Here is a 24,768-nt window from a genome sequence, read left to right as displayed (position 1 = left end):
ATATATATATCTCATTCTGTAAGTGGATACACCCTCAATTATATATTATATAATGAATTGACTTTCCAAAAAATTTAATATATTTATTGATAGTAATTCACAGAGACACATTGTGTATCTCTAATTTGATACATTCGCATGTACATATGAACACTCAAATGTGAAACATTTTTATGAAACTCTATTGTCATATGCAATGAACACTCACTTGTTATTCTCTTTTTTTAATTTATTTAAAATTTTGGTAGCAATACATTGTGTTGATTTTACAATACTGAAAAATAGTGGTATCTTGGAAAAGGGTTTGGAAGATCTAAATCCAGTGGAGTCACATAGTAAGAACACAGTGGCAGTCAGTAATGCAATTTTATTCTAATGGAAAATATGATTTTTTTCTGAAAGTATATAATTAACACACTGCTTTGAGGTAAAACTCATATTTCCTCTTTCTTTAATATTCTTATTGATACTGTTCCTATTAGTAAACATCTTACATGTTTAAATACATGCTTTGCTGCTTCTGAAAAATAAACCAAATCTGTGGGGTTTCCAGAATATTGTTATAATATACTGAACAATATTTTAAACATTGTGTAGATATTTAGGAGAGGAACTATTAAGTTTTCATAGCCACAAATTTACAACTACATGAATATATATGAAATATTATTATATATTATTACATAATTTAAGAATATTCATATCATTTCATGATATATGTAATAGTGTATAAATTAAATTTATCCAAAGAAGGGATTATAGTCATGTACATATTGTAAGGCAATATAGAGTAATTAAATGCAAATATCAAATACAAAATAACTTAGACATTCTTTAAAATCAATTAATAGAATATTCATGTTATAAGGAATTTAGATAGCTATGCATATTATAATTAAAGATATTCATAACATAAGCATTTGGACTAAATTAATATTTCAAAAATTGTCAACAGGTATTACAACATTATTGTGATTGAAATACAACACAATTCTTTCTTCATTTATAATAAAACAAATAAAATACATAATATATATAATATAAAAATAAAATTAAAAAAATAATAAAATGTTCCAAGACCAAAGAAAATTGAAATGTTACTTTGATGACATGTAAGGGAGGTTTTGGTCATTAACAAATGACAAATGTGTGTGTGTGTATATTTATTAACAAATGTATACATATATACATAAATGTGTATATTTATACACACACACATATCTTTTATTCTATTTAAGGGTTCATTTTCATTATTAAAAATGTATGGTTGTAGGCCATAGTCACATTGTTGGCCTTATAAATAATGTAGTCTTTAGCTATCTGTGGATTCATGGAAAAGGTAGAAATGAGCCAGATTATATGATAGACCACATGCAACAATGGTTTTTAAACACTATCCTTCAAAATATTTGCTCTTACCACTCAAAATAGAAGACGATGGTTCACCTGTACTTTGCTCTCAATTCAATACATATTACAATATTTTGAAAAAGATGCATGTTATTGGTTTCCTTCCTGTTTTGGTAGTTATTTCATTTTTTTCAAGGATATATTACTTCCAAATGACTTAACATTAATGTATTTCTGCTTAGCTGGTACATATAAAATAATATAACTTATAGAAATTGGTCATTTCTAAATTTTGAAGATTGAATAACAATTCTCGATATAATATTTAAAAAAGTAACTGTTGTCAGCATTTATTATGGAGAGCCCTGGAACCCCACCTTGAAATGACGATTTATGTTCCTCCCAAAGCTGCAAAGGAATTGTTCTCAAACTCAGCTATACATTAGCTTCAACTGAGAAGCCTTTGAAAAATATGTATGCCTGACTTTGACCTTAGAGCATTCTGAAATGAATCCCAGGCACCCATAAATCCAGTACAGACAAAATAATAATATATAATACATTGTTTTGAGTTCTTAGCATGTGCCAGGAATGGTTTTAAGTATTTAATATGTATTTATATATGAAATTTCTAGAACCACTCTATTTGTGAAGCATGCGAGTCAGTAATAGCTGTTTTAAAGCTGAGAAAGCTGAGGAACCGAGAAGAAGTTCAGTTCCTTGTTCAAGGTTGCACAATTTGCAAATAAACAATGGAACCCATGAACAAATCCAGTAGACTAGTTTCACGGGGGCCATACCCTTCACTCCTACACTCTACTGCTTCTGTAACTTTCCTGCCTTTAAGGAACATCAGATTTCTGATGGGGAGATTTTCAAAAACTACAAAATAACTAAATGTTACATCATGTAGTACTGCCAACAAGGGAAATAGTATTTTAGGGGGAAAAAAAAAAGTGATAATCTGTATTAGCTGAAGCAGAGGAAGAATGAATGATTCAGTAAGTTGTGAGTTATGGGTGGAGGCTACTAGAGAGAGATCATGGGTTCAGTCTTGAATCTGGCTCTGTAGTTATTCAGTTGATATAGAATTATCTCTTGCAGATTATAGACTTGGTGGCAACATTCCTGACAATTAGTTTAAATATGTAGTTATACCAAACAGTGAATTAGAAATGATTTCTTTCTTTCTTTCTTTCTTTCTTTCTTTCTTTCTTTCTTTCTTTCTTTCTTTCTTTCTTCTTTCTTTCTTTCTTTCCTTCCTTCCTTCCTTCGTTCTTTCTTTTTCTTTTCTTTTCTTTTCTTTTCTTTTTTTTTTTGAAACAGGAAGTTTTTGTGTGGTTTGCTCTCAACTGCCTCCCAAGAATTTACTGTCACTTGGCTCACACCTCATCTAGCTATTACATTTACTTGTGCATTCAAAATGTGCATATTCACATTTTAACTCATTTTCTACATTTAAATCTCCTTGAAAGTGAGAACTTTGGCCTCATCATCTTTGTGGTCCGTTCAACTCTTTGTTTATACTATATTCGGTCATGAAAAATTTTATGTTGAATTTATAAATGAATGAAACTCTCATCAGAAATCAATATCATTGTTGTTAGAGTGATCTTACCTTCTGGGCATTTTAGCGTAACAGTGAAGGATACTTAAGACTAATGCTAGAGATAGCATTTTAAAAGATACTGCTACTCAGAATGCTAATATATGGTAAGTAGCTTGCCCCAGAAAGAAAATCATCAAGGAGCCTGCAAAGAAAAAGAAATGCTTCTTTCATCAGGGAAGTTTTGCTCAGAAAAAGAAGTCAGTTGAACAATAACAAAAAAGTACTTGCTGCCATAGATGTCCATTTGACACAGATTCCTCACCTCTTCATAGGCCTCTGACTTGTAGCTGCACTTGGAAGTAGTCTGCACTAAAGTGGTACTGTCTCAAACACTTAAGTGATAATAAATTTATTACTCATTCCCTTTTATGAAGCAATGACTCTAAATGAGTTTTAGCAATGGCCACACTTTGCCTATTCAGTCCATATAAACTCACCCACCTTTTTTCACCAGCAGGTGAAAAGGTACTAGACTGCTCTAAAATATTTTATTCTCCTTAGAGGATTCATATTAAATACTAGTTTACCAGCAGTTTCATTGTGGCTAATATACAAGAGAAACAGATGGGAGAGGCCCATGTTTATTGATAAAGGTCTGGTCAAATACATCATAGTATTATAAACACAGTTGACGAAAGAGCTATGCGGATCCTCGTGTTCAATAATGTAATTTTTTAAATGAAGTATAAGTGAAAATATCAAGGTTTTGAACTGTGCTATGAGAATAATGCCATTCATGTAAAAAATGCATATACTTGCACACACCTAGACTATTTCTGGAAAGATTTCAAACAAACTAGGGCTCCTGGGTGGCTCAGTGGGTTAATACCCTGCCTTCGCTCAGGTCATGATCTCAGGGTCCTGGGATTGAGCCCCGCATCTGGCTCTCTGCTCAGGGGGGAGCCTGCTGCCCCCCACCTGCCTGCCTCTCTGCCTACTTGTGATCTCTGTCTGTCAAATAACTAAGTAAAATTAAAAAAAAAAAAAAGATATTTCAAAGAAACTGCTAAGAGCGGTTGCTTTAGAGAAGGGTAACTGTGACCTGGGACCAGACTCAGAGGGAGCCTTATACCTTTTGAATTTTGCAGCATACACATGAATTTGCCCTTTAAAAAAAAAAAAAAGTAATTTAAAAAATCTCTACTCAGAAAAAAAAAAATTTCTACTCAGTTTGACCTCTTCTGGTACCTGCACATTCTAGAATTGTATTGAGCAGGTCCCCTCATCATTATGGCACATCATGGATTCTCAATGAATGAATGAATGAATGACCACTCAGCTTTCCTCCTACTGTCTGTTCTCACCTGGAATTATCATGCTGCAGCTAAAACCAGATAGGAAGTAGAACTTAAAAACATGGGATTCAATCTCAAATCTGCCCTTGAGTGGATGCTACTTAATTTCTGTAACCCTCAGCTTTTCCACCAATAAAATGGAACAGAACCTACTTCACAGGGCTGTAGTACGGAAGGAAGAAGATCATATACATATGTACTATTATACAAAGAATATTACTTATGTGAATATTGTCAACTCTAAGGATTTATAGAAATGCTACAGTACCTTGCATGTAATAAATGCCAAACACATACATGTTAAATAGAACTGAACTACAGGCGGTCCCCAATTTGTAATGGTTCAACTTATAATGTTTTGACTTATGATTTTTTAACTTTACAAGGCTGCAAAAGTGATACATGGTTCCTAGAAATGGTACTTTCTTTGCATTCTGAATTTTGATGTTTTCCTGGTCTAGTGATATGTGGTATGATCCTTTCTGGTGAAGCTGGTCAGCAGCCCCGAACAGTTGCAAGGGTGAACAACTGATATGCTTACAACCACTCTGTTTTCACTTTCAGTATAATATTAAATAAATTGCATGAGATACTCAATACTTTGTTATAGGATAGGCTTTGTGTTAGGTGATTTTGCTCAAGTGTAAGTTAATCTAAGTATTCTGAGCACGTTTAAGGTAGGCTAAGCTTAGCTGTGGTGTTTGCTAGTTAGATGTATTTAATGCATTTTCAGCTTAAGTATTTTCAACTTAGTTGGGTTTATCTGGGCATAACCCCATCATAAGTTGAGAAAGATCTGTAGTAAAAAGTACCTATTGAATAAATAGTAAATAGTACCTATTGGTTACCTATTGATTAAAAAGATAGTTAAAGGGGCGCCTGGGTGGCTCAGTGGTTTAAAGCCTCTGCCTTCGGCTCGGGTCGTGATCCCAGGGTCCTGGGATCGAGCCCCACATCGGGCTCTCTGCTCAGCGGGGAGCCTGCTTCTTCCTCTCTCTCTGCCTGCCTCTCTGCCTACTTGTGATTTCTATCTGTCAAATAAATAAATAAAATCTTTAAAAAAAAAAAAGATAGTTAAAATGTACGACTTCACATCAAGGGTTCCTTAACCTTTCTGAATTGTTCTATTAGGTGATCATTTATTAGTTACTCCTTTGTAGGTATGACTGATGTGAATGGTACAGTTAGTTCTGGGAAGGATCCTGTTTTATACCTCCTGTTTATATAATATTTCATTTTTTACATATTGTAATGATATGAACATTACAAATTAGCCCTCATCAATTAGCATTTTGGAAGTTAGCAGGGGTGCCAATATATGCTTAGAACCAATACCCACATTAGCTTTCTCCACAACCCTCACCTCCTTGCCCTTACAGCATTTTAGATAGAGATTTTGCCAGGAAGTGCTACCTCCTATGGTAACTAATTAAACATGCAAACAATTGGCTGTTAATCATCTGAGGATAACAGAGAAGAAAATTCTCATCTCAGCAAAATGTTTTGTCAGATCATTTTTATAAAGATATTGTGACTATTGCTTTAAAGAACAAGGCCATTCTTGTTGTTCAAAGAGTGGAGAAGTGACTTCTGTTGTTCCAGTTATGCATTTTTTTCACTCTACTGGAAATGTATTAACATGACTTACATATATACTTGACTTGGATTACAATCCAGGATGTTTTCTTTTCCTGTGCTTTTAGTTCAAGATCATATTCACTTTTTCAGAGAACTTTCAGATCTTTTTTTTAGCTCTTACTGAATTTGTCTTTTTAATAATTGTTTTTAGATCCATTTAGAAATCCATTCTGATGTACCTTATTGATTATATTGTATATCTTACATTTTGGGTAAAACATCATCTTCCTAATTGGTGCGTTAAACAGGTAGCAATGCAAAGTATGTAATTTAATTTTGAAAAAGATCAATTCATTTTCCACTGATTTTTTTCAACTACTTACAGAATGAGACTTGTATGTTTTAGCCGCAGATCATGCTTCTATCCAACAAAAGGAATATGACAGACCTCTATTGCAAATGGATTGTTCATAATTGCTGCAGACTCAATTGCCCTTAGTTCCTGCACTTTTTCTTTCATATGAAATTTTATACTTATTGCTCATAATATTATTAGTGATCCTGTTTTTTTCACACCCAGGGAGTTGAAGCTTAGTGAAATCATATGTTAGAATTTTTTGAAAGATTTATTTATTTATTTATTTATTTATTTATTTATTTGAGAGCGAGAGAGAGAGAGCACACACGAGTGGGGGGAGGGATAGAGGGAGAGCATCCTAAAATGGGGACACTCTACTGAGTGTGGAGCCCCACAGGGGCCCTCAATCTCAGGACCCTAAGATCATGACCTGAGCCAAAATCAAGAGTCAGAAACTTAACCGAAAGAGCCAACCAGGTGCCCCACATGTTAGAATTTTTATGTATTCTAACATACTCTAAAAAATGGAATTGATACATTATATGATACTCATTGGATCATGTGTACTTATGGCCTAGTGTTTGTTCTTGAAATAATTTTCTATATATTTTTACACATTTGTCCGGTAGTGTAAAAATGAAACATCTGTGGGGAAGAGTAAGAAAGTTAAATTTTGCATTATAAAATGTTAAACACCTAAGAATACACATTTGTCATTTCAAAGAATTGTTAAAAAATGAATTCCAGGGGCACCTGGGTAGCTCAATGGGTTAAGCCTCTGCCTTTGGCTTAGGTCATAGTCCCAGGGTTCTGGGATCGAGCCCCATGTGGGGCTCTCTGCTCAGTGGGAAGCCTGCTTCTCCCTCTCCCTCTGCCTGCAGCTCTGCTTGCTTGTGCTCCCCCTCTTTCCCTGTCAGAGAAATAAATAAAGTCTTTAAAAAGAATGATTTCTATACTGGATAGCAAATAAAACATTAAGTAAAGACTATTATTCTATTAGTGTCAGATTTGCATTTGACTGTGTTCTAAAAATTTCTTCATTTTCACTTTTTGTATTTACCTAATGGGAATCTAACAACCATCAATATAGATTTAACAACCTGAGATGCATGGTAAAAGTCACTTCATGCTTGTTGACCCATCTTACCTCACTGTATTGTTTAGAAATACAAGTATTTTTTTTTTTTTTGCCCACCATTCTTTATTGAAATTCAGTGAGAACACTTAACTGTTATGAAAATAATAACTAGTATAAATAAATCACTTTTTCAATCCAAAATCAAGTTCATGAGCTTTATTTGCATTCTATTACACACACATGAAAATATTTCTTTTAAATGTATATTGGAGATTATTTCTTATAAGATTTTGCAGTTTGAGTCCTAATTAAGATCAAAATTCCTTGATGCCATGCTATTTCAATATTAAGTCTAACAGATCACATTATTAGACTATCCTATCACTAACCTTTTTTCATAGATTTCATTAAAATTCCAGTAAGTCTATTTTCATTTTGGTTTTTGTTTTGTTTTGTTTTGTTTTGTTTTTACCGTGTGTATTAGTTTTTTCTTGCTACCATAAAAAAAAAATAGAAAAAAAGAAAGTAAAAGAAAAAAGAAACCACCTACCTCAAAACTCTTAAAGCAACACTCATTTATTATCTTCTAGTTCTATGGGTCAGAAGTCTGGGTGCAGCAGGGTTGGCCTCTTACCTGGAGGCTCTGGGGAAGTATGTCCCAAGTTCATTCATGTTGTTGTCAGAATGTGGGGGTTTTGTACTTGTAGAGTCATGGCCTCCATTTCCCTTCCTCTGTCAACTGGGGCCAGTCTTAGATCTTAAAATCTACTCCCTTATCTTCTCATGTTTCCCATGTGGCCGCTCCAGTAATGGCAGGTCGATTTCCTCTCATGTTTCAGATCTCCCTGGTTCCTCCTTCTATAACATCTCTTTGACCTTGGCTGGAGAAATTTCTTTGCTCCTAAGGGCTGATATGATTAGATTGGGCCCACTGGTGAAGATCCAGGATAATATCCTTATTGTAAAGTCTATAACCTTAATTACATCTGCAGTGTCTGTTTTGCCATGTAATGTTCCATATTCACATGTTCCAGGAATTAGAGTATGGACATCTGTATAGGGACGTTCACCTATTGTACAATGTTTTTAAGTTGTTTTTTCCTCCACTTCATGCAGGGAATTTTTTTTATCCATACCTGTAGGTAACTTTAATATTTTAGTGGGGAAAAATGGAGACTTATGAATATTCTCCATCTTGTAACTTAAATATATCTGCTATATTTAGATTTTAATTAGAAATTGATTAAGATTAAAAATCTTACATGAGTGCTTGAAGCTCAAAATCTATAAAATGTTGATTGGTTCACATCTGTACATAAACCCACCATTCTTAGTGACTATTTTTAAATTCAAAGCCTTCTAACTAATAATTTTAGTCCACAGATTTTTATCTTTTGACCTGTTATTAGACTTCTGATTTCCTTTCACATCAACTTCATTGACTTTGTTCTTAGGCTGTTGAGATTTTCCACTTGAACCATAGAAACCATTTTCTCAATTTTCTAAGATCATCTTTCACTGTCAATTGTAGAGACTCCGTATATGTCCCCAATAAGTTGTGAGAATCTTCCATGTTTCTTTGGTTGAAATCAATTCTTATATTTGAATATTGCTAGAAAGTTAGGTAAGAAATGAATCTGTTAATCATTTGTTAGAAACCCTACTAAAATTTTACATTTAAAACCTCCTCTCTATGTGGTATTGGTTTTCCTACATTTTCCAATTTAGAAATTTTTTTTTAAAGATTTTGTTTATTTATTTGACAGAGAGAGTGAGAGAGCACAAGCAGGGGGAGCAGTAGAAGGAGAGGGAGAAGCAGGCTCCCAGCCAGGTAGGGAGCCCAATGAGGGGCTTGATCTCAGGACCCTGTGATCGTGACCTGTGCCAAACGCAGATACTTAATCCTCTGAACCACCCATGCACCCCCAGGAAATTTATTATTATTGGTTATTATTTATTAGCTTCCATCAATTCTGATTACAGTAGATTTTGTTTCACTTTGCTAATTATAAAAAATATAATTTAAATATCATAACACCTAATTGGTTGTTAAGTGTGTATGTAATTTAGTTGTAGACATTTCTTTTCAAAATTGACTTCAGATTGTAGTTAATTGGGTATTTTGGTATAACAGTGAGTGTATTGGTGAAATTGTTACAATGTGGTTAATTTAGATCGACTATATTAAGCATGGAAATCATTATGTCTTAAGATTAAAGAACTTCATGCCACTTCAATTTTACTTTTACATAGAAGTTTATCTGAAAATAATGACTCTGTTAGACTCCAACTCACTTACAGATTTTTTTTATAAGGTATATATCCTTATGCCTAAGATACTGAAACTCAAGGGAAAATATTGTCAATTCTCCTGTAACAAAATGTTGCATCTGAAGGACATGAGACAGACAAAGATATTTCCTATCTTGCATTTTGCCTATTCTCAAGGGCCATGTGCTAGTACTTCTAGCTCTGACCCTCTTAAATGTGTGACTCAAGATAGTATCAGCAAGGGACACATTTTTAAAGGGAAATTTCCAGAAAATCAGGAGTATAGCCATTTATAGATGTGGCTCCTTGTACAAAAGGGAAAAGTCATTGTTAATGGTGTGATACGGGTTTCAAAATACCATATATTACAAATGTATTTTTTGACATCTTTTTCTCCCAACCCCCAAATTACCATAATTTTATTGATAAAAGTTCTTTTCCAGGAGGAAATAATGAATATAATTTTAGTGTGTAACTTGCAGAAATCAAATCTTGTTCTATACTTAGACTTTGCTGCGACGTGTCAGAAACTAAATGAGGTACATCTATACCCCACGTCTCCTCCACACCTTGGAGAATTCAGTGTCTCTTCACCTTACTATTTAGGATAGAGACTAAGCAAAGTCATATAGTTTGCTTTACACTGAAAATCGCATTAAGCTAGGTGTGTTGTTTGAAAGAGACCTAGACAGCGCCTCCTAACTCTCTGTTTCCAGCAAATGTATTTCCAAATAGCACACATCATATCATAAACCCAGATCAGAGATCAGCAGCTTTACTGAGTAATTCCATGTATTGTCTACTATAGTATTCTTATGTGTGCTGCATTCTGTTTCTTACTAAAGTTTAAATATAGATTTTTCTGAATGATTTTAAGTAAATCAGACTATTGGAAATTGCGGCGGTGCCTCAGTCGTTAAGTGTCTGACTGTGGCTCAGTTCATGATCCCGGGGCGGGGTGGGGGTGTCCTCGGATAGAGCCCCGCATAGGGTTCCCTGCTCAGCAGGAAGCCTGCTTCTTCCTCTATCACTCCCCCTGCTTGTGTTCCTTCTCTTGCTGTGTCTCTCTCTGTCAAATGAATAAAATCTTTAAAAAAAAAAAGGACTACTGGAAATTATTTGCTAAATAGATTCACCTCAGAATTCGTTGGAGTTTCTGTTTCCCCAGGCTATGGCTTGAGGACGCAGCCTCTTGAACACCCCAGGCGGCTGAAATATGCTAAGCATGTTCTGGATGGAGATACAAATCACTTTAGAAACAAATTCTTCTTTGCTGCATAGATTCAGGTTTTAAAAGTCATGGCAAAATAAGATTTCTTATTAGAAATTTGTTTCATTGGAAACATATCAGAAACACATTTAGTCTGTAAACACAGTCTGCTGAGTGCTTCAGCTGCATCCCCCTAAAGGGAAAGTTGTTCCACTTAATCTGCCCTAGTTATGCTTCTGTTAGTAATCTGAGAGGAAATATGGGAATCATGCATCTTCCATGTCCTTCCCTCAAAATCGCCAAGCCAGAAAGAAGTGAAAATTGTTTTTCCTAGACATTGATACTAGAAAATATTAAGAAGTAGAAGTTACAAAATAAAGTCAAAGGTATAAACATCAGAAGCTTGCTTAAACGGCTTTCACCCCATATAATTGCTTTTCTGTCAGCAGGATTATTAACAATTTTGGACATCTGAAAATTAAATTAACAGCCTGAAAATATTTTACAGAATGAGATAGAGCATGATACATGAAACATAATGACCCCACTGAAATTCAGCCAAGCCAGTGCAGCTACTCATTTAGACAGAGAAGACAACTAGTTAATCATCACCGAGCAAATTAGACAGAGCAAATTAGTTTCCTACATTCCACAGTCTTAGCTACCAAAAAGAGTATATGCCACTAATTAGAATGAAAGGACTCTAAGCATATTATTATCTATATAGAAAGAGAGAGCAAAATTGTAGCTTGAATTGCTTCTATCAAAGCTTGAAACCTAGGTTACGTAGACAGAAATTACATGTGCAAGAGCCTAGCTGTGTGTGTGTGTGTGTGTGTGTGTGTGTATTCTCAAAGAATTCCAATTAACCTTGGGAAAAAGTTTTTACACTTCATTAGGTCAAGATGCGAGAACGCTAAAGCAGTTACCACTTATGTGTGTGTGAACACATACACACACACACACACACGCAGTTAAAACATAAAAACATTTTTAAAAAGTGTGGTCCCTTTAATTGAAGACTAAAGTAGCCATTCCATATATTTTATTCTTGCACGGTATTAAACTGTTTTTTTTTTTTATTTTAAAAAGTATATTGCCACTGCATGTGAAGTAAATATTTGGACTTAGTTTATCACTGGAGATTAATCTGAAATCATATTTTGTAGCCTTAATTAGCATTCATTTTCTTAATTGTCATTCTCAGCTCCATCATTTCCATTTTTCACTAACTTGAACAATGCTATCTTCTGCTGTTTGCACTTTAATTTAAATTTCTATTAAGGTTTATGAACAGTAATAAGGTCCTGTTTGAATATTCATTAGCTTCTGAATTGTGAGCTATGAAAAGGTGCTTTCTTTTACCTTAATGAAACTGGCACAGCATGGGACTGATCAGTTGTGACATTTGATTTGAGGCATCCAGTGAATTTTCTCATTGTTTATTGACATGTCTTGTCCAAACAGCTCCCTCGCAAGTGAGCGGAGTGATGAAGGAGAGGGTGCTGCAGCGGAGTGTCGAGCTTTCCTGGCAGGAACCAGAGCATCCCAATGGAGTCATCACCGAATATGAAATCAAGTATTACGAGAAAGTAAGTGCTAAGAGCAGCTGAAATGTGCAGCCGAGGTGTCTCCTGTCATCCTCCTGCACTGTAGACTAAACTTGGTCATTATACCAGCTATTTGGAGCTATTTTGAAATTCATAGTTAATTTTAGCCCTTTTTAATAACCATCTCAGGTTCATCATTATAATTATGATTTCTGTGTATTAAGTTTCTGGGTTATACAAAGGAGACTATTCCATTAGTGGGTATATTTGTTCAATTTTTGATATAATCATTAGATATAGGATTTTTTGGTACCGTGGAGCCACGCAGCTCAACGCGTTTTTGAAGAATGATTCTTTTAGGATCTCCGCTTGGGCCCTTAATGATTTCTTTTATTTATGTGGTTTCATTAATAGTGATAGTGGCCTCAAGTAGTTTAGTAATTTGAACAAATAAAAACATTTTCCGTGATAAATAGTGTAGTTCCTCCAAAATTCAGAATCAGATGATGATGTACCGCTCCTTTAAATTCCTCCTGAAATTTGTTCTACGTATGGCATAATAATCATATCTAGCACTTCTTCACACTTCTTCCTCCATGAAAAATAGGATGGCTAAAACCCAAATGCTGCCCTTTAATCTTCATAATGGCTGAGTTTTAGTAAATAGTGGTATAATTGAGTGTGTGAGTACATTTACTTCTGACCTATTTGGAGGGGGGTGGGCACCCTGTTCACAAATTATTATATAGACTCCACTTCACAGAAAGACTTGGTTCAAGGTTTGAAACACAGAAATGATTAGTATTACTAATATGAATATTGGTAATTGATATTAATGTTATTATTAATACAAGTGTTACTTATTGACTTCAGTATGTTAGCTGAAGTTCTATAATATACATAGCCATTTTAACCATTTAGACAGAATTTCAAAATAGGACCCAAACTTTGGAAGATCTTGGGGGCAGAATTTATTTGACTGAACAATTTAAATGTATACAGTGCATTGGTAATAAATACATTTTTCCCTTTGAAGAAAAAACAGTTTAAGATTAGTTTCAATGTTCAGATTAAATTTATAATATTTTTACATACTATTTTCATTATTAATTCATGACTTCCATGGCCAAAGTTACATTTTAAATACCTTATTTGTGTACCAGGAAATACAGTTCTTTCCCTGTCAAATGTGTTTCTGAGGAATCTTTATTTTTACTATTAGTTTTGTTATGTCTGTTTTCCAGTGAGCTCTAAGAGTTTATAGTTGGTCCCTTCTGAAATTTCATCAGATTTCAAAAGCAATGAAATACATTTTAAAAATGTGTTAAGTAGTAAATGACAGTATAGTTTCTCACAGTGCAAGGAAATATTTTGCACATCCTTAGTCTGGAATAAATTTGTTCAAATAGTTTCTTTTCTATTTTGTATGACAAAACAGAATGTATCTACATTTGCTGAACTTACAAAGTCGGCAATTATTAGAACAGAATAATATATTGCATTCTAACATATGAAAGCATGTGGTCTCTATATATCATTATGTCATCTAATATCAGTTATGCCTAGTTCTTTTATTTGAGATAAATATATATTTATAATGCCAACAATCATTTTTATGAATGATTATAATTAAGACAATCAAAAATCAGCTTCACTAAATACAGTTAAGCACAGATTTATTCAGACTTTTGCAAATAACATGAAGGCAAATCAAACAACCCAACTGACATTTTCAGATTTTAATGAATAATTTTATTGTCAGACATAGTTGAGCACCATTATTTATTATAGAACAAATAAGAAACTAACTTTGTATATTTTGATATGGAGTTTTTATAGCTTTTTAAATAAAAAGCCATTAGAGTCATTCCAATTAAGCTTTAAATTTTTATTCATTTGGATATTATTTTGATGGAGTTTTTTATATTCTTGGATTTTTATAATTATTTCATTCTTAGTCTTATCATATATGATAAACACATTTTTAAACTCTGCAGACCTCAGTTTTCATGAAAAATGAGGAAAATTGAACTAAGTGATGTTTAAAATATTGCCAAACCATCAATTATACAGTGCTTTAAATTTTATATTGATAGTTTTAATTTAGCATATTCCATTAAATACTGTTTTGTAAAAGTGGTTCTATTCTGTGAGAAATGTAGTTTTTAATGAAAGCAATTGATATGTCAGTATGGTGGTGGTATTAGCTAAAATTTCTTGATTTAATACCTTTCCTCATTTTTCGCATATGGCCTTTGCTTGCTGAATAACATTCAGGAAAAGTATTAAAAGACTATATTATGAAGGGAAGACCTCTATTAAACCATAGATTTTACAAGCATACCCAGGTTTTGGTTAACAGGACATTTGATTATATTTATGGCTAAATAGTTCTTGCCACTGTGCCCTCTACCAACAAAGCAAAAGCTCAAAACATATAAATGGTTTAACAAAATTATTTCTCTTTGAAATTTATAGAACAAAGGCATGTGTTCACATTTCCATTTTATATTATCTTAGAAACAACTCAATGTTACGATATTCCACAGGGTACAATGTAGCCCTTTATAAAAAACAATGCAGGAAATTGAAATAAATTGCAAGAATTGGCTGTCAGATTGCCTGGTTGCAATTACAATTAAATATTCCCTGAATATATTGTTTCTAGGATCAAAGGGAACGGACCTATTCGACAGTAAAAACCAAGTCCACTTCAGCTTCCATTAATAACCTGAAGCCAGGAACAGTGTATGTTTTCCAGATTCGGGCTTTTACTGCTGCTGGGTATGGAAATTACAGTCCCAGACTTGATGTTGCTACACTAGAGGAAGCTACAGGTAAAATGTTTGAAGGTAATTACCACCTCTGCTTTGGATTCTTATTCTCTATAACTGTCACATTTTTTTTCCAATATTCAGGGCGATGATTTGGTTCAAGATTATTTTTATATTTAAAGGTGAATATATATGCATAAATATGTACTTTGTAAATGTTATATAGAATAACAATTTAAAATTTGCTGTTTTGTTTCTCAATGTTAAAATCTCATAATTTATATGTCTTTTTAATATGCACTGGCGTTTTTTTTTGGAAAAGATGAAGTCAGAAACAGAAACCGGACTTATTCAATTGTATATTGACACAAGCTGTTTTTATAGAATCCAAAACAATATTACTCTGGTTGTGTCCATCAAAGGTGGAAACCCCAAAAGGAAGGCAGGATATACACAGGATGGGCCAGGGAAAGATGATCCATAAAAATCTGTGTTAATTTAAGTCTCTTGATTTTTAGCAATGATTTCCAAACTTGCAGTTCAGAGAAAAGATCTTAAAAGTTATATTTATTTTTATCACCCAGTTTCTTCTTTTATAAAATATTTCAAGCATACCAGAGAATATATTTAAAGTATACATGAAATATTAAGAATAATAATTAAATGAATATCTCCGTATCAACCACTCAGCCTAAAAATTGAACAACATGCGGTGACTGGGTAGCTCAGTCTGTTAAGGTCTGCCTTCAGCTCAGGTCATGATCCCAGGGTTCTGGGATTGAGCCCCGCATCAGGCTTCCTGCTCAGTGGGGAGCCCACTTCTCCCTCTCCCTCTGCCTGCAGTGCTGCCTACTTGTGCTCTCTCTCTCCATCTCTCTGTCAAAAAATAAATAAAATCTTTAAATTAATTAATTAATTAATTGAACATCACCAGTATCTTGAATCCCCTTTATCATTTTGTTTGTTCTATAGTTCCACAGAACATAACAAAAATGCATGTGTCTGTAGGGTACCACAAATAAGCAGAGGTATGTGGGAATGCATGTCCCAGTCTAGTGTCAGGGTTTAAGTCCAGAACAGCTTGAGTGCCATGCTGGTTTTTCTTCCATTACCTGAGGAATCAGTGTGTGTTTCTGTATTTTGGAGTTCTTGATTTCTTCTGATGTTACTGCTAGGCACAGGGTTTACCCAGCTGTTATCTCATCATCTTGCCAGTATAGTCCTCCCACAAAATTCTAAACAGATGAATTAAAAAATATACTATGTGATTTTCTTTCCTCAATTTTTAATTAAAATTTGCACGTAATTTAAATCAGTACAATTTTTATCAGTTATTTTGACTTCAGAAAAATATTTTTATAGGTCTTTTAAAAGACAAATTGACAAATACTCTTTGATCAGCAAATGCTTGTTAGGTTTGCTGTGTTTTTAAATTAAGCAGTAACTCTCAGAACCTCAAATATATTCAGTGGCCACAAAAATTTTAAAGCGTTTTACATTAAGATATCAACATTTGAAGATTTCAGTGGTCTTGTATCAGATATGTTCTAGTAGTTTTCAATTTAGACTGATCTCATGATATTACTTTGTGATTTCTCATATAATAAAACACCTTAAGGAATGGTTTATCATATGCTAATGAGTTACTTAAACTTGTTAGATACGTTAGTTATCTCACATTACCTAATCATTCCTTATCAGTTAAACCTCTAAGTTTGAAAACGTTAAAAATGAATTTGTGCATTGTGCTGACTTTGTATTGAGAACATTGGGCCAAACTATTTTTTACTGATTCCTGAGATCCATAGATGTTATTTTCATTATTTAAAAAATTAAACAACTAATATTCAAAGAGAATAAGATGCAGTAGTAAACCCAAATGGTCACAGGAAGTGATGTTAAAACTAAATTTTTGTATTAAAAAGAATTTGTGGTTTTTATCATCTGAATATTCTCTCCCACGGGAATGTAAAGTTGATGAAGGAACAATCCATTTATCTTTTCCTTGCTATTGTCTTGCCAGTTCCTACTATCAGTGCTTGACACATAGAAGGCACTCAATAAATAAGCAAGGAATGAAGATCTCACAGTCATCAACATAGAACAGATTACCACTATCAATTGTGCCAGGAGACATATTCTGGTTTCACATCTCAGTTCTTCCATGTCTAGTTGTGAGACTTTTCATGAGCTCATGTACCTTAATTGCTAGCATAGCAGTATCTAAGTCAATGGTATTCTAAATATTACCTAAGTTAATGTACATGGAGTACACACGGAAAGTCTCAAGTCAGCTTTTATTTATTATTTAGCATAGCCATCCCCAAGCTTTTGTTCTATTAAAAAATGCTGAGGATGTCCAAAGAGATTTTGATTATTTGGATTATATCTATCAATATTCACTATTAGAAATTAAAACTAAAAAAAACTAAAACACACAAACACACATTTCATTAGCCATCAGAGTAATGGTGTTTTCACATGTCATGTAACTTCTAGAAAACTCAGCTGTGCAAATAACATCACATCATATTAAATAGTTTTGACCCTGCAGATAACCTGGAAAGCTCTTGAGGGACCCTTGGGTTTCCAGTCCACCCTTTGAGAACTGCTGGCTTAGCACAAGGTACTGCGCTAAGAATTAGGGATGCAGAGAGACACATGACACAATTATGCTGTTTAAAGTACGGCAAAGGAGAGAGACTTGTACACAAATTCTGTCATACAATTAAGCATTGGAGTGCATGACCCAATGCTATCAGAGTGTCAGGAAACAATGATTCACTGCTCTTGGAAGAAGGGAAAAAGTGAACATGCCACCAAAGAGAGGTCCCCTAAGCAGTGTTTGAAAAGGAAAATTAAACAGATTATTCCATTGCACATGTATCCAAAAATCCCCATCTCTTCAGAATCAATACTACTGTTTTTACAATTTTGAAATCATGATGTGATGATTATGGCACTTACAAATTACTTTTAAAATTCATTACCCGTGAAAGAGATGAAAATATTAACTATAAATTTGACTGTGGAAAGATTAAAGTGTGACCCTGAGTACATATAAAAATGTATAAATATTCACAAATTCTAATCATCATTCACCTGAATTCAGTTTTTCATTGGAGTTCTGTTTTTGAGGCTAAGGCAGAACTGAGACTAAGACAAGCAAAGAAGTAGACCCATGGGACACATCGATTGAATGGAAACAATTTCTACACATGTGTATAATTTTTTCCTCCCTCAGGAAAAAAACTACTCTGTTCTTTTTTCTCTCTCTTGATATCTAATATATCTAGATACATACACACACACACACACACACACACACACACATATATATATATATAGAGAGAGAAATATATATAGAAAGAGATTTACGCATATATATACACACATAAAGACAGATGAAAATTTAAAATAATCTAACTAAGCCAAAAAAAAACAAATATATTTGAAATCTTTTTTGTTGTTGAATAATAATAGGCTGTAATTCAGAAACTGAAGCCTAAAAGTTTCCTTTTCCCAGCCTCCCTCACTTGTAAAATTCCCTCAGGGAGCAAATCAGCAGGGGTTGAATTAGGGAGAGTGTATATGCCTTTGTTCAGAAACTGTCTATTACACAGGCGCTACTTCACTTTTTTTTGATATAAGATCTATCTATAGTTAGCTTAGCATAGGTATACACAATTAAGAAATGTGTTGTCAAGAGGAGAACATAGATAAATAGAGAAGGGCCAATCAGAAAAACTTTATGCAAGACATACTCTTCCTACGTATAATTTACCACCCTGGAGACCCAGTCCCTTGTCACCACCAAGAAGGAGTAGTATTTTCCATCCTGCTTTATATTAAAGATTACAGCTGTTGGCTGTTTCAGCAATAAACAAACTATATTAGTTTGACATTATATATTAAATGATATTTGCAACTGGATCATTTGTTGGAATACATCTTATTGTTTTTACACTCCTTTGATTATTTTATGAAGTCTGTACTGACATAGAAAATATAATACTCTGGGGAAAATATGACAATTATGAATTATCATATAAGTAGAACTTCACTAATTTGGAAAAATGGAAGTGAGAAGGCCATGTGACTTGATGAGGAATCGGAATCAGGGCCTGCTTTAAAGAACACATAAACACACGCCGCTCCCAAGGAGACTCTCAGAAAGGTCCAGCTGAGCTTGTCTTAATAAGCATAGAAAAATCACTTAGGCTTGTACAGGAAGTATCTGCAATTAGATAATGCTAAAATGTTTTTTTAAAGTACCTCCAAAAAGTTTGCTCTTTTGTAAAGAGCCTACCTCCTCTGTAATCTTAAACTCTCAAATGTGTGTATAGCATACTTTGTCAAATTAGTACAAATACTTGCACTCATCTTTTTCCTGAATTATGATACATTATAAAATCAGGATGATTTACTATAATTCCATGATGGTTTTTATTTTATATTAATAATATGAGAGACCACTTAAGATACTTTGAAAAATGCAGAGTGTATGTTTTGTTTCCTTTTTCATATATCAAAAAAGAAGAGTCACAAAGATTGCATACCTTGTTGGGACGGAAAATGGAGATTTTAATAATGATTATAGATCAAAGACTTCTCTCTGTTGATTCATAACTAAGTTTTCAGCAACTAAGCAGGAGATAGCCATTCAATAAGGCATTTTATAGGCATCTTTTATAGCTGAGTAATATAAAATAGATGAAAGTATTGTCCTTACCACGCCCTTAAAATGCAAAAAAAAAAAAACAAAACAAAACCACAAAACAGCATTTATTTAAATTGATATTATTACAACATAATGCATTTATTTAAAATTAGAGGTGAATTAAAAGGCATAGATATCTCTTATTCATAAGATTTTGTTTACCCTCTCAAGTTCTTACATGGTGTTGAGTATTTCTGAGCCTATTTTCCTCTCTTTCCAGCGACAGCCGTCTCCAGTGAACAGAATCCTGTTATTATAATTGCCGTGGTCGCAGTAGCAGGGACCATCATTTTGGTGTTCATGGTCTTTGGCTTCATCATTGGAAGAAGGTAGAACACAAATTTGCTCTTATCTTTAACACAAAATGTATTGACTTTTCAGAATTATGTCAGCCTATTACTATTTAGTGTACAAATTGAAATATATATGAAATACTAGAACTTTATAAGTAAGTAACTTTGTAGGTAAGTAAGTAAGTAACTTTGTATTAGAACTTTGAAAATAAATATGAAATATTAAAGGTCAATAAATTCCCTTCTCCCAAGGTCAAATACAGTATGAGCTTAATCATTCATTGCCTTTAGTTTAAGTGCAATGAGTATTGTAATTTCTATTGGGTGTGATTTTATTGGTTACTTTTAGTTAGGTTTTCACCATAAATAGAGGAGATAGCTGAGGAAAGATGTACACATTTAGTTCCTGGGTCAGTGGAGACCATTTAAAATCTTTTGTTATCGCTGTTGTTTTTCAGAAAAAAGTATAAGCAAATATTCACTCACTGATAAATTTAAATTTATAAAGTATGTTCTCCCTACATTATCTCACACAAATACTTCATATTTTGTACTTCTTTTAATCATATGAGTTACTATATTATTATCAATGAGTTCATAACTATGGACAAGAATTTTTTTTATATTTTGTTTATTGCTCTAACTAGCATGTTGTCAAATAATTAAAGCAGTTGTACTGAATTTTAAATATATAAAGTAAGATTATTGGCTGAGATCACCACAAATCTGATTTTTTTTCTAGGCACTGTGGTTATAGCAAAGCTGACCAAGAAGGGGATGAAGAGCTTTACTTTCATTGTAAGTGTTTGGTTTTTCTTTATTATTATGTACCCCAATTAATACAGACACCTGGTTGTTAGCATTGGCATGAAAAAAATTCCTAATGTCTCATGCTTGAAAGTACGTAATGAGCTCAAAATGTCGCTTTAAAGCATTTGAACAGGATATTTAGAATGAAAATCATATGATGTGAATTTTAAAAACATGGACTAGCTTGAGAAATATAATCTCTCACAAGAAATTTTAATATTACTGCAGGATATTTAGCTGCTTTTATGTCACGATTTTTCGTTTTGCAAATTTTGCCCAAGTGTGTCATACCGTTCTAACAAGAATCCATTACAAGTTGCATGGCCTGTATTCTAGCAAAGGAATTCATTTAGAAGTAGAAGGGCAGAACCTTGTTTTCCCACTCAATGAGTGATGCTACCATGAAAGACCAAGCTATGGAGCCTCTTTTTCTACAGCTACTATACATTGTCTGTTGTGTAGGTATTTCCCTTGATATCAATTCCGTAATAATAGGATTCAATCTTCCACTGTTTTCCTGGGGCCTTGGGTTCCCTGATTTTTAAAAGTTGATTTTAGAAGTCATATTCAGAAGACATCTTTGGAAACCAAAGAAAGTAGATGCCCCTCTGCATTAATCTTATTCCTGTTGCAATGTGGATGACCAGGGAAAAAATGAGAGCTATGCAAATAAATATTATTACTTCATGTAGCCAAAGTAAAGATCTCATGATCCTATGATTTGAGTTCGGACAGTTAATGATGTTCTTATCCAAACCCACTCTTTTATTGTTAATCCTTGAAAATATTAAAAGACAATTGTATTTATTATTTTTCTTGGTAGCATAATATTTACTAAAATTTCTCATGAATAGATGAATTTCTTAACTGGCCTAAGAATTATATCGATCATTGTGTTATTTATCAAATTACTTTGTCAGTATCTAAGAAGATATTGTCATGTACCCATCCTAAAGTCACAAAAATGTATAAACATCAATCAAGAAAATGTGTGGTTTAAAGTCATAAATTGTGAGCATTGTTATTACCGTTACTATTACTATTGATGAGTTTGCCATAGGCAGTTTATAGAGATACACAGAAAAAATGGAGGTTACATTTTTTTTTGTCTTTCCCAACATGAGAGAATATCTTCCCCGATGGGAAAAAGTAAATCAAAACTTGAATGCCTGAACTTTTATATCTAGTTTAATATGTATCGAGAAGAGTAACTTAAAATTCCTAAAATGCCCAATTCTACCCATTTTGTGAATAATTTGATAACCGAATCATTTAATTTTACCTTCATCAGTATGTCACTTTTCTTTCTTTTACTGAATATATCTGACACATCCCCAAATTATCAAATACATTGTAGCTTATTTGCTTTTAGCTTTCAGGTTAATGCAGAAGGTAAATTGAAACATGGCTTATCTAAAACATGTTGTATAGCTTTATGCTAAATTGTCATCACTCAGTTTTAATATTTTGATGCCATTTGCTTTTTTTACATTTCACATCAAATTTGTAATCAGACAAAAATAGAGCTGCATGTCTTCCTTGCTGACATAGACGAGATAAATGATATATAAAAACAGTTTTCATCTCCAGAACAAAATATCAGTGGTGGTTTTAATATATTTAACACTCATGAGAAATGGAAATGAGATATTAAAACAAAAAAGCTCATACACTTAAATTGAGAGAAACAACAAACCAAACTATTCAGAAATTATGTTAATGTTTTTCTTATTTTAAAACATCCATTTTTAAATGAATAATGAAAAACTAAAGTGCACTTAACAATATCCTATCCTGGTAAACACTTGATATTTTCGAATCACCTTTTTTTACAGGATATCTTTTTTTGTCATTTGATGAGTACCAGGCATTTTATTTGATTTTATAGCTGTATCTAATATACGTAAAGTACAAAGCTATGGTCACCAGCTATTTACAAGTTGGTGTCCTTTTATTTCGTTAGTATACAGACAATTTTCTTAGGTGCTAAGACACCAGATTGAATTTTTACAGAAACATGAAAGCAACCATTTAACTAGCTTTTAGAGCACTGAATTTAATAGAATGTCCAGTCATTTGTATCAGGCGCCCTCAACTCTCCATGGCCCCAAGTGCTACATTTAAAGACATAAACACAATGGAGAAGTTTAGTGAAGCAATTCCAATTTACATTTTGTTTCCTCCTACCATTTCTTCTAACAATGTCTTTGAATCCAAGCTGGGCAGTATTTCATGTTTTTATGCCAAAATTGCTCTGGCCTGTCAAAATGTTTTATGACAGCTTGAATAAAGAACCATCAGAGACCCATTTGAGATGCAGAAGGTTACCTCCAATCTAGCTCCCTTATCACAAAACAAAACCAAAAAAAAAAAAAACAATGAAAGAAAGAAAGAGAATAAAAAGGGAGAAGATGGCTCATTCTCCATCTGCCTGCCAATCTAGGAGGTTAACCTATTGTTTTCTTCCCTTCTCTCTTTTTCTCTTCCCCCCCCCTTCCCTGTACTCCTTCTTCTCTCTTTTCTCTTTCTATACCCTCTCTCTTTTCTTCTTGTGTTTTTTTTTTTCATGTTCAGCTTTAGTAACAAATGAGCATCTGTCAGTTTTATAAACTGCAACAATAATTGTTTAAGACAATCAATTTTGGATAAACAATCAACTACAGCAGAATAAATCAAGATTTTTAAAACCCATTTTCTTTAGACATTCTGCTTCTTTTTGTTTGTTATGTGTTTATTTTTAAAATATAATTTTAATTTAATGTGATGACATAAGCACAGTTAGGCTGCAGTGTAATACATAAAGAAATATATTGTTCTCAAAATAGTAAGATTTAATGAAAAGATTGTTCAGTGGCTTTGTTAAAAACAATAAAGTTTTTTTGAGGATATAGTGTAATTCTTTTTATTGCATTAATATAACCAAATATATGCCTATCTATCTTATCTTTGTCTTTAACCAAATGATTAGATTTGGAATACATTATTGTAATTGAATTTCATTTAAAGTTGACTTAGCATTATCTGTTACCTGCATGCTTCTGGGTTCATTTTAAGAAGATTTTAACTTTTAAGATGATTCTATGTTGTTTGAATTTTGACTACCTTTTCTGAGGCATATTGGCTACCTCCTTCCAGAGCCTTATAATTGAAAGTTCATATAAACCATTCCTCTTTCAAATTGCTGTCATACATGGTTAGCAGATCCCAGGAATATTGTAAATTTTCTAACTTTACTCTGCATTTTGTACATCTGGCCTCTACTGCCCTTCAAGGTGAAGATGAAACTGTGTCTTTAGTAGATTTCTCTCTGATTCTGTGATAGCGGTCCCTCATATCTTGTACTAATTTTATGTATATGTCAACAGTGGCTGGTCTTTAAGAAAATAAATCAAAAGAATAAGTAAGATGTCTAAATGTTTTTAATATTGCTGTCAGTGTAGTAGGCTACCTGTAAATGAAATGTCTTCTTTTCCCAGTGTATTAATTTGATTGATTGACTGACTGATAGATTTACAAATGTGTTTCCAAGTCCATTACAAACCTCAATATGGCTTGAACTATGCCATGATAGCAGTGAATTTAATTGAACCTCCAGTCTGATAAGAGTCATGTCAGAGAATTTTGGTGATGTCTTTTGTTGATTTACTGGAAAAGCAATTCAGTTAGTAACCTATGAGCTGGATCCTATGTTACCTATAGAAGCTTGCAGATAATACCTATACGCCAACAGACTGAAGTAGTCTGTTAAAACTGCTGTGACTCAGGTGATGTGGAAGCAAGTTCACTGTTCCAAGGAGCACTCTGCATAATGAAATTCCTGGGCTGACTGCACAATAAGTGCTTTGCTTCATCACAGTCATGCTTTCTTACAT

At 33.3% G+C, this 24,768-nt stretch overlaps 1 protein-coding gene across 5 annotated transcripts in view; it reads left to right on the top strand.

Annotated features, from left to right (window-relative positions):
* Positions 1 to 24,768, top strand: part of EPHA7 (EPH receptor A7) — a 166,977-nt gene that overhangs the window by 126,125 nt on the left and 16,084 nt on the right. For 2 of the 5 annotated variants that reach the window (XM_032858146.1, XM_032858145.1), the window contains exons 6-9: positions 12,217 to 12,341; positions 14,968 to 15,136; positions 20,014 to 20,122; positions 20,829 to 20,884. In XM_032858146.1, coding sequence (XP_032714037.1) covers positions 12,217 to 12,341; positions 14,968 to 15,136; positions 20,014 to 20,122; positions 20,829 to 20,884 — 459 coding nt within the window. Of the gene's footprint in view, positions 1 to 12,216; positions 12,342 to 14,967; positions 15,152 to 20,013; positions 20,123 to 20,828; positions 20,885 to 23,470; positions 24,762 to 24,768 lie in introns of those variants that run through there. The other 3 variants (XM_032858144.1, XM_032858143.1, XM_032858147.1) reach the window with 2 other exon arrangements.

This window comes from Lontra canadensis, unplaced genomic scaffold (assembly GCF_010015895.1).
Source record: "Lontra canadensis isolate GAN:19392208 unplaced genomic scaffold, GSC_riverotter_1.0 scaffold14, whole genome shotgun sequence".
NCBI lineage: Eukaryota > Metazoa > Chordata > Mammalia > Carnivora > Mustelidae > Lontra > Lontra canadensis.
Note: the sequence above shows the minus strand (reverse complement) of the source record. Positions and strands in the feature narration are given on the sequence as shown.